The 12,684-nt window shown below is 44.1% G+C and overlaps 1 protein-coding gene across 1 annotated transcript in view; it reads left to right on the forward strand.

Annotated features, from left to right (window-relative positions):
• The window catches only part of AATF (apoptosis antagonizing transcription factor), a 111,757-nt gene that overhangs the window by 61,168 nt on the left and 37,905 nt on the right, over positions 1 to 12,684 (forward strand). Inside the window, exon 9 of the mRNA XM_069602781.1 lies at positions 12,474 to 12,541. Coding sequence (XP_069458882.1) covers positions 12,474 to 12,541 — 68 coding nt within the window. The remainder of the gene's footprint in view (positions 1 to 12,473; positions 12,542 to 12,684) is intronic.

Below are 12,684 nucleotides of genomic sequence, written 5' to 3' on the forward strand. Positions count from 1 at the left end.
CCCTTAAAAGAGTGACATACTGTGTTGAATGTTGTAGATAGATCAAATAAGATAAGGAGTGAGAACTGGCTATTTGGTTCAGCAATGTGGAAGCCATTGGGACCTTCACAGAAACTGTTTTGTTCGAGTGCTGAAGCGGGTTCAAGAGAGAATGGAGGGAGAAAAGTTGGAGATGGCATAGACAGTCGGGAGAAAGCTTGCCCTAAAGGGGAGAAATGGGCAGCAGGGGTCAGGAGCGGGTTTCTTGTTTGGGTTTCAGGTAGATGTCCTCTGTATGTTGCTTTTGTTGTCGTCCATTTGTTTATTTTTTAGGCTGTGCAGGGTCTTTGTGGTTGTACACAGGCTTCTTGTCGTGGAGCATGGGCTCTAGAGCCCACGGTCTCAGGAGTTGCAGCCCTCAGGCTTAGCTGCTTGTGGGATCTTGGTTCCCCAATCAGGGATCCTGTACACTGTTTTCTGATGGAAATGATCCCGTAGAGGGCGTCATGCACGTTCCAGGGAGGAGGTGAGAATGGCTGCTGCTGTGTACACAGGTAGAGAGGGGTTGGTCTGATGCACAGCTCTTGTGTAGATACGGGCGTGAGGACAGAGTGTGGGAACTCTTGTTCCCAAGGAGCTATGGGGAGGGTAGTATGTGAGGTTCTTACCTGAGGGCAGGGGCTGGAGGTTTGAGAAAAGAGAAGGTACGGCAGAGTCCTCAAGCAGAGCAGGAGAGTGTAATTGGGAGCACTGGAGACCCACGTGAGGTTAGTGGAAATGGTTTTAAAGTGACTGAGACCAGTTCAGTCCATCTTGTCTGTTTTTCCACTCATTGCAGCCGTATGGATGCAGGTATTGAGATTTAACAAGGAAATAGAGGTACATAATCCCTCACCTGCAGTTCTGACACTAAAAAACCCCTCACCTGCAATTCTGACACTGAAAACTTACAGTAGTGTGCTTGTTTGTTTTTGTAAGTTTGGCAAAACATTGTGGTGGCAACATCTGAATGGTTCTGAAGCCGTATTAACCTGTGAAAGTGAAAGTCATTCAGCCGTGTCCAACTCTTTGTGACCCCATAGACTGTATAGAATTCTCCAGGCCAGAATACTGGAGTGGGTAGCCTTTGCCTTCTCCAGGGGATCTTCCCAACCGAGAGACTGAACTACTAGGGAAGCCTGCATATTAACCTATAAGGCTTTATTTATCCCACTAGGTAGGGATATTTATGTATTTTGCTGCAGAGGTGTTGATGTGTTTGACTTTGGGGTTCTGCCCCAGGCTTCGCTGGGGCATTTATGGTACATACACTGTTTCATCACCTTCCCCCAAATCCCAAAAGCTCTGAATTCCAGGACACGTCAGTCCCTGAGGGACCGTATGCCATACAGACCGTGGATCTGTATGACAAAGGGACAGCACGCAGCAGACTTGAGGGCGTTTACCGGAAGTGACCGTCCTGGTGGCATCGCATGCCCATAAGTATGGAGAGGGGCGAGCACGTGAGGAGGAGCAGGGGAGGCATGCTGAAAAGGCGGCGGATCAATGGGCTATTGATCTGAGGGGGGAAGAATACTGGAGTCTGCAGGCTAAAGGGAAAATCCTGGAAGGAGAGGCTGAGGTTTGTTTCCTCTGGGCTTTTAATCCTTAGAGGACATAATGCAGAATAGAGTTTAGCACTGCCCTCTTGGTTCCTTGTAAAGCCTGTTTAGCAAAATAGTCTCTAGTTCTGAACAACTTCCTCTTCATTCTTTCAATACAGATGTTATATAGCATAGTGTCATTATACAATAGAATACCATAGAATGCCCAGAAATAGTCAGTGATTGATGTAGTATCCAAGAGGATGTATAACCCCTCTCCTCACCTTTTATTTTATAGATAGAAAAAATAAATAAATAAATGTGTGTGTGTGTGTGTGTGTGTGTATACACATACACACACACGCACACACCAGGGCATCTATCCATTTACCAAGAGACAGAATCCTGGAAATGGGGGCTGTTGGAAATTCTAAACAATAGCACTGCTGGCACCTTGTTCCTTTTGGTATAGATTAGGAAGAATGGCTTAGTGCAGTCACTTAGTCCTTGTAACATTCTTTTTATGTATAGGAAAAAGAAAGGAAAAGCAAGTTCTTCAGCAGTCAAATTGCCTAATTCTCTCTCTGTCTTCACATATCAGAGCCGAACACTGGTAATGATTTACTCACACTTCTAGTTAATAATTAGACATTGGGAGGCACCATATATCATGCCTAATGGAATATATGGGGTCTGATGAGAAAGTTTTCTGTTTTGACTAATAAATTTTAACCAAATGGCCAGGCCTGGTGAAATATTACGGCCTTCGAAATATTTTAGAACTTGTGCTGAGGAAACAGTGTGAATTTCCTCAGCGAATGAATTTATCATCCCTTCCAAATCACAGGCCTTAGCTCCAGCTGTGGAGTGGAGGCACGAGGCAATGCTGAATCAGAAAGTGGAAAAACTAATCAAATCCTTAAAAGACCGAGGGCAGTGAGGCGGAGTTAAGGCTGACTTTTTCAGCGGTCGCCTCGAGCTGTACATTTTCTGATTTTAGTAACCAAAGGCGGGCTACCTGGAACTTCAGTAGTGAGATGCGCTTGGGCTTTTGTTCATGCGTTTGGCTTCCCTCCGTTCTTCTCTCTGTTATTAATATTATTCTTGTAAATATTGTACTTGCCACTGCAGAAGTGGGATGCTTTTCATCTTTGATCCAAAGATCTAGAACTTAACTCTTTCCTTTCAGAGGTACTATCAAAATACTCACTGTGAGCAAGGTAGCGTGCACAGTTCTGAGGGAGGAGAGAATTTTGAGTGATACTGTGCCTTGCCCCCAGGATGCTTACAGTCAAGCAAAGGCGCTGTAAACAACCAGAGTGCTGGGTGAGGGGGTGATAAAGAATTCAGGAGAAGGGAGATTCGTAACAGTCTGGGAGAATTAGAGAAGGCTGCGGGGAGGTGATGGCATTTGATCGAGGCCTTTGTAGAGGGGTGGATAGGCTGCTGCAGAGGGTGAGATGGAGGGGTGGCTGTGGGAGCAGAGGGCGATGGGCTGGGTGCGGGTCCTGGAGAACGGAGAGCAGTTAGTTGTCCTAATAGAATAAATGGTAAAGGAGAGGATCACTTGTGCCCAAATTAATCATGGTTTGGTTTGGGAAAAGTCCTTCAAATAACAGTCTGCTTTTTGGGTATTGACTTAGTACTATTGTGAGTTTTTTCTGTGCTTTTTACACTTTCTCCCTTCCATTCTGATTTTCCTTCATTACATGTCCTATTTATTATCCACTGTTGGCAATCAGTAGAAAGGAACTTTGAATTATCGTATTTGCTCATTGTTATTGTTAGCAGCTGTGGTGATTCAGCTATGGAATTTTTTTGTCCCAGATTGAGTTCTGTCTTTATCTCTGAGTATCATTATCTGATGTTGACAGTATTTTAATTTATTGAACACTCGCATTTTGCAAAATGCTTTACTTTTATCATCTTTTAAGACTGCAAATCAACTTTATGAGGTACAGTTATTATAAGGAAACTGAGTCTCAGAAGGGACAAATAACTTGTCCCAAACTTCGCATCTAATAAAGGGCACAGAGCCCAGGTATGTCAGACTCCAAAGCCATGGCATTTTACAGACTTACTGGGCGATGTTTACAGTTATGTTGAACCATGGGGCAGCACTGAAAACTCATACATAGAATCACTACATCTAAGAAGATGGGAGATGGGCACCTACAACTGGGATTTGACAAACCGATAAAAGAGACACTGATAACAGAGAACACTATATGAAATGAATTCCCACCTTTACTACAGGGATGTCAAGACACCTTTCTTGCAGTAAAAAGACCAACTTGAAGACATTACAGAAAGAGTCAGCGTCTGCTGGGGCATGGGGCAGATGGCTAGAGGAAGAACAAAAGGCCTGTCCCCGCTCTTCTTTTCCTGAGAAGAGCCAGCTCTCTCCCCGGGAAATGAGACCCAAGAGGGAGGCAAGACGGACATCATTGTAACAGTAAAATAAGGAGAAGGGTTCTGAGATTTTTTTCATTCATTTGGATTAAGTAGTTTTAAAAAAAATTTAGGTTCTCTTGGGATGGTTAAAAAAAGGGTAATTCCCATGCACTTAAACCACACAGTTCTCTAGCCCTGTGCAAGACGTGGGAGAAAGAGGATGTTGTTTGAGGAGGAGGAGGTGCTGGTAATCGTGCAGTCACTTCAGTCTTGTCCGACTCTTGGAGACCTGTAGACTGCAGCCTGTCAGACTCCTCTGTACATGGGATTCTCCAGGCAGGAATACTGGCGTGAGTTAGCATGCCCTCTTCCAAGGGATCTTCCCAACACTGGGATTGAGCCCATGTCTCTTATTTCTCCTGCACTGGCAAGCAGGTTCTTTACCACTAGTGCCAAGAGATTAAAAACCAGGAGTTTCCCCAATTGCTTAGGGAGATAGTAGTACTCTGGATTAAAAGCAAGGTATTACATATTACACAGACCATCCCCATGGAAAAGAAATTCAAAAAAGCAAAGTGGCTGTCTGAGGAGGCCTTACAAATAGCTGTGTAAAGAAGAGAAGCGAAAAGCAAAGGAGAAAAGGAAAGATATAAGCATCTGAATGTAGAGTTACAAAGAATAACAAGGAGAGATAAGAAAGCCTTCCTCAGCGATCAATGCAAAGAAATAGAGGAAAACAACAGAATGGGAAAGACTAGAGATCTCTTCAAGAAAATTAGAGATACAAAGGGAACATTTCATGCAAAGATGGGCTTGATAAAGGACAGAAATGGTGTGGACCTAACAGAATCAGAAGATATTAAGAAGAGGTGGCAAGAATACATAGAAGAACTGTACAAAAAAGGTCTTCACAACCCAGATAATCACGATGGTGTGATCACTCACCTAGAGCCAGACATCCTGGAATATGAAGTCAAGTGGGCCTTAGAAAGCATCACTACGAACAAAGCTAGTGGAGGTGATGGAATTCCAGTTGAGCTCTTTCAAATCCTGAAAGATGATGCTGTGAAAGTGCTGCATTCAATATGCCAGCAAATTTGGAAAACTCAGCAGTGGCCACAGGACTGGAAAAGGTCAGTGTCAGTTTTCATTCCAATCCCAAAGAAAGGCAATGCCAAAGAAGGCTCAAACTACCGCACAGTTGCACTCATCTAGCATGCTAGTAAAGTAATGCTCAAAATTCTCCAAGCCAGGCTTCAGCAATACGTGAACCGTGAACTTCCAGGTGTTCAATCTGGTTTTAGAAAAGGCAGAGGAACCAGAGATCAAATTGCCAACATCCGCTGGATCATGGAAAAAGCAAGAGAGTTCCAGAAAAACATCTGTTTCTGCTTTATTGACTATGCCAAAGCCTGTGACTGTGTGGATTATAATAAACTGTGGAAAATTCTGAAAGAGATGGGAATACCAGACCACCTGACCTGCCTCTTGAGAAGCCTATATGCAGGTCAGGAAGCAACAGTTAGAACTGGACATGTAACAACAGACTGCTTCCAGATAGGAAAAGGAGTATGTCAAGGCTATCTGTTGTCACCTTGCTTATTTAACTTATATGCAGAATATATCATGAGAAACGCTGGACTGGAAGAAGCACAAGCTGGAATCAAGATTTCTGGGAAAAATATCAATAACCTCAGATATGCAGATGACATCACTCTTATGGCAAAAAGTGAAGAGGAACTAAAAAGCCTCTTGATTAAAGTGAATGAGGAGAGTGAAAAAGTTGGCTTAAAGCTCAACATTCAGAAAATGAAGATCATGGCATCCGGTCCCATCACTTCATAGGAAATAGATGGGGAAACAGTGGAAACAGTGTCAGACTTTATTGTTTTGGGCTCCCAAATCACTGCAGATGGTGACTGCAGCCATGAAATTAAAAGACGCTTACTTCTTGGAAGGAAAGTTATGACCAACCTAGATAGCATATTAAAAAGCAGAGACATTACTTTGCCGACAAAGGTCCGTCTAGTCAAGGCTATGGTTTTTCCAGCAGTCGTGTATGCATGTGAGAGTTGGACTGTGAAGAAAACAGCGCTGAAGAATTGATGCTTTTGAACTATGGTGTTGGAGAAGACTCTTGAGAGTCCCTTGGACTGCAAGGAGATCCAACCAGTCCATTCTGAAGGAGATCAGCCCTGGGTGTTCTTTGGAAGGAATGATGCTGAAGCTGAAACTCCAGTACTTTGGCCACCTCATGGGAAGAGTTGACTCATTGGAAAAGACCCTGATGCTGGGAGGGATTGGGGGCAGGAGGAGAAGGGGATGACAGAGGATGAGATGGCTGGATGGCATCACGGACTCGATGGACGTGAGTCTGAGTGAACTCCGGGAGTTGGTGATGGACAGGGAGGCCTGGCGTGCTGCGATTCATGGGGTCGCAGAGTCGGACACGACTGAGCAACTGAACTGAACTGATTACACGGTATGATTCCTTTTGTTTAAAAACAAAAGGAGTGTCTGTGTGTGTGTGATAAAGTAAATAAAACGTTGAGATTTTCTGCCAGAAACAATTCCCCCACTCTGTGCATGTATGTATTTACTGAGCTCCTTCAGTGGGCCAGCGGACAGGATAGAGTGGTGAGCACACTGCTACATTCTCTGCTTTCTGTGAAGCAGACAGTCGGCTAGTGGAGGAACAGACATTAATCATGTACCCCACTAATAAAATGTAAATTAAATACATCAGAAACATCATATGAATGTGTATGAAGGGCTGCTGTTAAGAGAGGCTTTCCTGAGGAAGGAGGTAATTGAGCTGAGATTTAGCAAGGAGATAGAGAAGGTGACGCAGTGGTCAATAATCTGCCTGCCAGTGTAGGAGATGCAAGAGACGTGGGTTTGATCCCTGGGTCTGAAGATCCCCTGGAGGAGGGTATGGCAACCCACTGCAGTATTTCTTGCCTGGAGAATTCCATGGACAGAGGAGCCTGGTGGGCTACAGTCCATGGGGTCACGAAAGAGTCGGACACGACTGAGCACACACACAGAGGGTGTGATGTAAGCCAGTTAGTGGTTAGGGAAGCATGTTCCAGGCAGTGCAGGTGCAAAAGAGCGTTCCAAAGACATCTCCTGTCTTTGTCCTTCTGGCCACATGCTCTCATTTTACTGAAGCACAACTTCCTGTGAAAGAGCCTGTGGAAGGTAAATTATTGAGTCCTTGCCTGTGTGAAATGCTTTATGAACTCTCATCCTTGGTTAGTGCTTTGGCTGTGTATGGAACTTGAGGTTGGAAGTCATTTTCCTCAGCATTTTGAAGGTTTTGCTCTGCTGTCCTCTGACATCTGTTATTGCTATTGAGATGTCTAGTCCCATTAAGATTTATGTTCCTTAATGTTTCGGGTGACTGTATAATTCATTGTCAAGACTGGGACCCTTGAGGTGCTATCCTGAAGAAACGGCAGGACGGGAGACTTTAGCCAGGACTCTCTGTGGTAGATGGGGCCATATAGTCACCCTCTTTACATGTGACCTATTTTTCCTCTCACCTTTTAGGATCTTTTCTTTGCTTCTAGAGTTCCACATTTCATGACAATGTGTCTTACAAAAGGTTCTTTTTCCTTCATTGCAGTAGGTTGTATTGGGTGGTGGTTATTAGTTCATTCCCGTCCTTCAATTTGGGGAGGTTTTCATAATTATTTCTTTAATAATTTTCTCCCAGCCTTCGTTAGGTAGGTGTTTAACTTCCTGGATTATCCTCCAAGTTATTTTCTTCTTTCACAAATAATCAAGGGATACTATCTGTTTGCTGAGAGATTTTTGTACATTTGTCTTCCAGTTCTATTGAAGATGTTAAACGTTTCTAGTGTTCAGTTTCTCATTTTACTCTTCTCATAGCATCCCATTCTTGTGGAAGTGTGTTTTCTCTCACTTCTCTGAGGGTGTCCTCAGAGGAGGAGGAGGAGTTGTGAGTTCTTTTTCTTTTCTTTCTTTCGTCTGTGTGTTTTGTTTGCTCCTTGCATTGCTTTCTTGAGTCGCTTTTTTTCCTGTTTGCTTTGGTCTCTGTCTGAGTCTTTCCTCAGATGCTGGTGATGCTTAGCTGTCGCTTCATGTTTCAGAGTACAGCATTCTAAAGTATCTCTGAAACCTGGGTGGAGCTTTCTGTCTCCTTTGTATGTAATTTTGCTGAGAACTAACCTCTTGGTTCTCAGAGCTTGGAAATCTTCTTTTCTGGGGAGCTGGGGGACGACCATGTAGTTTTTCCAGAAAACACTCCCCTGCTCTCCTGCCTGAGAACTTGTCACGTGGCGACAGTGTCCTGGGCACAGGGTGGGGAAGGAGACAGAAGGTCCCAGACGTCAGCCTTCTGTGCCTCATATCTCTCAGTTTGGAGCTTCTGTGGCTTTGTTTTTCTGGAGAATCGAGCCTCCTTCCCCCCACACCCCTCCCCCGGGGGGAAGTCGCTTGGCCGTGTGAACACTCCAGAAGGCCCCGTGGTTCTGCCCCGGCCCTTCTTTAGGGGAGCCGCCCTCTGAGCTCCTCCTGCTCACGGGGGTTCCGTGGGCGTGATTCTCTCACCTTCATTGCCTGTGGGCCCTCGGGCGATAACTTCCTTTTTGCTCTTCATCTCCTGACTATCTTGGAAAATTTTGTGAAAATCTACTCTTATTAGTTCTCCCTTTCCTCTTTTTTTCTTGCAGGTTAATACATCTTTTTATTTTGTTCTCTACTGTCTCTTGGAGGAGTTGAGAAGGGAGACGAGATAAACCAGTGTGTTCAGCCTGCCATTTTAAACTGATTCCAGCATTCCTTTTCCCAGGCAGAGTATGATAACTGCTGGTTAGATTCTGATAGTACTGTCAGTGCTATTCCTCGCATACGTGGTTATGGGTCACGGAGGTTTTTGTGGGCTGACTGGGGAACCCACCCACATGTATGATTTTCCCCAGGAACTAGAGAATTGTTTTTGAATTGACTCTCTGGAGGAATTATAACAGACTAGAAGAAAAATATTTCACATACCTCTCCATTTTCCGGATCACATAGAAAATTACAGATACTATATCATTATTGTTGAAATAAAAACCTCTGGTAACTACCAGAAACCTGAATTTTAATGGAAAAGTTTGTTCATAAGTGAAACCATAAAAATTGAACTAAGAAGCAAAGCTAAATTCTTCCATCAGTATCCCTAAAACTTCATTTTTCAACAACTTTTTGGAAAGCTGCTGCTGCTGCTGCTGCTGCTGCTGCTAAGTCGCTTCAGTCGTGTCTGACTCTGTGCGACCCCATAGAAGGCGGCCCACCAGGCTCTGCCATCCCTGGGATTCTCCAGGCAAGAACACTGGAGCGGGTTGCCATTTCCTTCTCCGATGCATGAAAGTGGAAAGTGAAAGTGAAGTCGCAAAGTAGTGTCCAACTCTTAGCGACCCCATGGACTGCAGCCTATCAGGCTCCTCCATCCATGGGATTTTCCAGGCAAGAGTACTGGAGTGGGGTGCCATTGTATTCCTAATTAAATTTAAGCCTAGTGTAAGTGAGAGCTGTGGGAAATGGCACTAGCCAGGAGAAGAGTTTATTTACCCGTATTTTCTTGCTGCTTTCTTGTTCCTATCTTGCACACAACACGATCTTCTCACACTGAATGAATTCTTCGGGATGCATGGATAACCTAGACTCAGCCAGACAGACCAATAAAACTCTCTTCCTAACCACAAGTGACTAAGAATAGCTGTGTAAAGCACCAAGGTAATGAAAATGCAACCCAGAATGTGTAAAGTACACAGGGTGCTTGAGAGTAAATGCTGCACCAGCTTCGTGTTGGAATCGCAGGGACCACTGTGCATGTCACACCCCTGCTGCAGGTGTGGGGCTCCTGTTTCCAGCCGTCACCATTGTGCTGGGGGAGCTTTCCCCGAGCTCCCAGTAGCTGTCATGGCCCCAGTCTCAAGGGATTGGAAACTGTTAGGAAAACCAGGTGGCTGTTCTCTCTTACATGGCCGGAACAAGGTAAGGGCAATGAGATGTTGTCATTCCATTATTTATTTTCCTTCCTTTTAAAAAAAATATTTATTTTTAATAGATGGATGATTGCTTTGCAATATTGGTTTGATTTCTGTCATACATCAACGTGAATTAACCATAAGTGTACATATGTCCCTTCCCTCTTGAATCTCTCTCCCACCTCTCGCCCATTCCCACCCCTCTAGGTTATTACAGAATAAGTCCCACTGGGGCTTCCCTGGTGGCTCAGATGGTGAAGAATCTGCCTGCAATGCAGGAGACCCAGGTTCAGTCCCTGGGTTGGGAAGATCCCCTGGAGAAGGGAATGGCAGCCCACTCCAATGTTCTTGCCTGGAGAATCCCGTGGACAGAGGAGCCTGGTGGGCTGCAGTCCATGGGGTCACGAAGAGTCGGACAGGACTGAGCAACTAGCACAGACTGAGTTCCCTGAGTCATACAGCAAATCCCCATTGGCTATCTATTTACATACGTACATTCATCCACACCACACGCCATTTATCTCACCCTCTCCCTCTTCTCCTCACCCTTGTCCATAACTCTGTTCTCTGCGGCTCCATTGCTGTTCTGCAAACAGATTCATCAGTATGTTTTCCTTCCTTTTTATTCTTCTTTCTTTAAAAAATTTTTTTTTGTTAACCTGTCTTCCCTTTGCCTTCGCAACCTTGCTTTTGACAGGATGTTGACTAGGAACCAGAACCCATTTTGGCTTAGCCTTAAGGGCAGCTGTTTACAGAGTAGCAGTGTTACACGGGGTTCCTTTGTCGAACGTCTGTGTAACACTGGATTTGGATCTTGTATTTAGCTGCCAGAAGTGACTGTGATGAAGTAGGGGAGATAAACTGATAGATTGGCTGCCAGCAAGATGTTGGGAGTCAATCAGATAAACAGGGCAGAGAAATAGCTTGCTGTTTTCCAGTGATAATAAAACAGAGGCCTCCGGTCCCCACATTTTTAAACATAATTGCCACGGTAATAATGTCTAAAATAAGCAAATGAAAAAACAGCACAGGGGTTTTTTTTATTTGCAATTGAGATTACCTTTTCCCTTTTGCAATAAAGATTCATCCTATATGGAAATGAATATTTTTACAAATTTGTTTTCCTTCTCCCAGTGCCCACTTACATAAGCAAATGACAATTAGAGAGTGAACTGCTTTTGTAGGAATTTATCCCTTCTTTATTCCCATCAGACTTCGACTGTTTAACTTGGTGAACTATATATATGTTGCTTCTGTGCCTTACCTACAAAATAATTACTTATGTTTGTGAGGAAACAAGTTTTAAAGTCAAACCTATATTCTTGACTGGTGACAAGCTGGAAGGGGTTTATTTTCAGGATTTCTTTAAGAAGATTTTTGGAATTTTAATCTCTGTTGCTGTTTCCCTGCCCATAGCACTTGTGTAGGAGAGATGATAATCTAGCTTTATTATTATAAGTTAAAATTCTCCTCCTTTAATGTCTAACTTTTAAATCTATTGCTTCTCCTGGCCAAGACTTTTTAAGATCCAATGCACATTCTTCAGTGTGTGAGAGCTAGAGAAGTAGACGTAGCTTGCCCTCAGGGACTAACCAGGGTTAAGAGGAGAGCTGGAGAGTGGTTTAGTTCCCATGGGGTTAGTTGTGTGCAATGAGAGACTGGCTGTCTGGGTTGTGTTCAGAGTACAACTTTCTTTAGGTTCCCTCTTAAAATTACTATGACTGTAAATGTGTTGGTATCATATATGGTTGGGCTTCCCAGGAGGCTCAGTGGTACAGAATCTGCCTGCAATGCAGGAAATGCAGGTTTGATCTTGGGTCGGGAAGATCCCCTTGAGTATTCAGATCCAGTATTCCTTACCTGGAAAATCCAATGGACAGAAGAGCCTGACGGGCTATAGTCTGTGGGGTCGCAAGAGTCAGATCTGACTTAGCAACTGAGCTGCATTGCAGACTGCATGGTTAAAACATTTATTCGTAAGCATGGTAGAGTATTAGGTATGGAAGGCAAGAGCAGAAAGTCCACAGTTCTAATTATATCCAGTAAAGGCTTTTTGCCTAAAGAAGACCATCCTGACTGCTGGGGTTAGAGGTCAGAAGTTAACCATGTACCATTATCGTGTGGGTGGGAAGCCGATGCATTTTCCTTTTCACCACCGAGCCCTTCCCACCTGACCTTTTAAAGGTTCTCCATTGATATCAACGAGGAAGACAAGACTAATCATAAAAACAACGAAAGGGGATGTTGCATACTCATTGATCCGTTTGAGATGAACTGCAGGACAATAAGTCTTCCAAATGGACTTCTGCTTTCAGTTATTGCGATAGCCACCTTTTTAAAGATATATAAATATGAAAGGGTTAATGGGAATTTGGTCATGCTTTTGCCACTGGGTTGTCCCTTATTGATTGTAGTTTCAGAGCTGTCACTGTGCCATTCAGGATTCCTCCCGTGCTCTTTTAAAGTCAGTTGGTGCTGGGAGATGATAAATAAGTCACCTGCTTTCCTTTTTCCCCAGCTTCTCCGAGAACTCATAGAACGGAAGACCAGCTCCTTGGACCCCAATGATCAGGTGGCCATGGGAAGGTAATTTGGATATGGCTTTCTGTTCAGATAGGCAGCCTGTGTAACAGTTTCTCCATCTGAGTCCCCTTAATTCTACTTCCAAGGCAACGACTGGTTCTATTTTTAGGAAAGCTGGGAGTTCCTCGGTGGCCTAGTGGTTAGGA

This window comes from Ovis canadensis, chromosome 11 (assembly GCF_042477335.2).
Source record: "Ovis canadensis isolate MfBH-ARS-UI-01 breed Bighorn chromosome 11, ARS-UI_OviCan_v2, whole genome shotgun sequence".
NCBI lineage: Eukaryota > Metazoa > Chordata > Mammalia > Artiodactyla > Bovidae > Ovis > Ovis canadensis.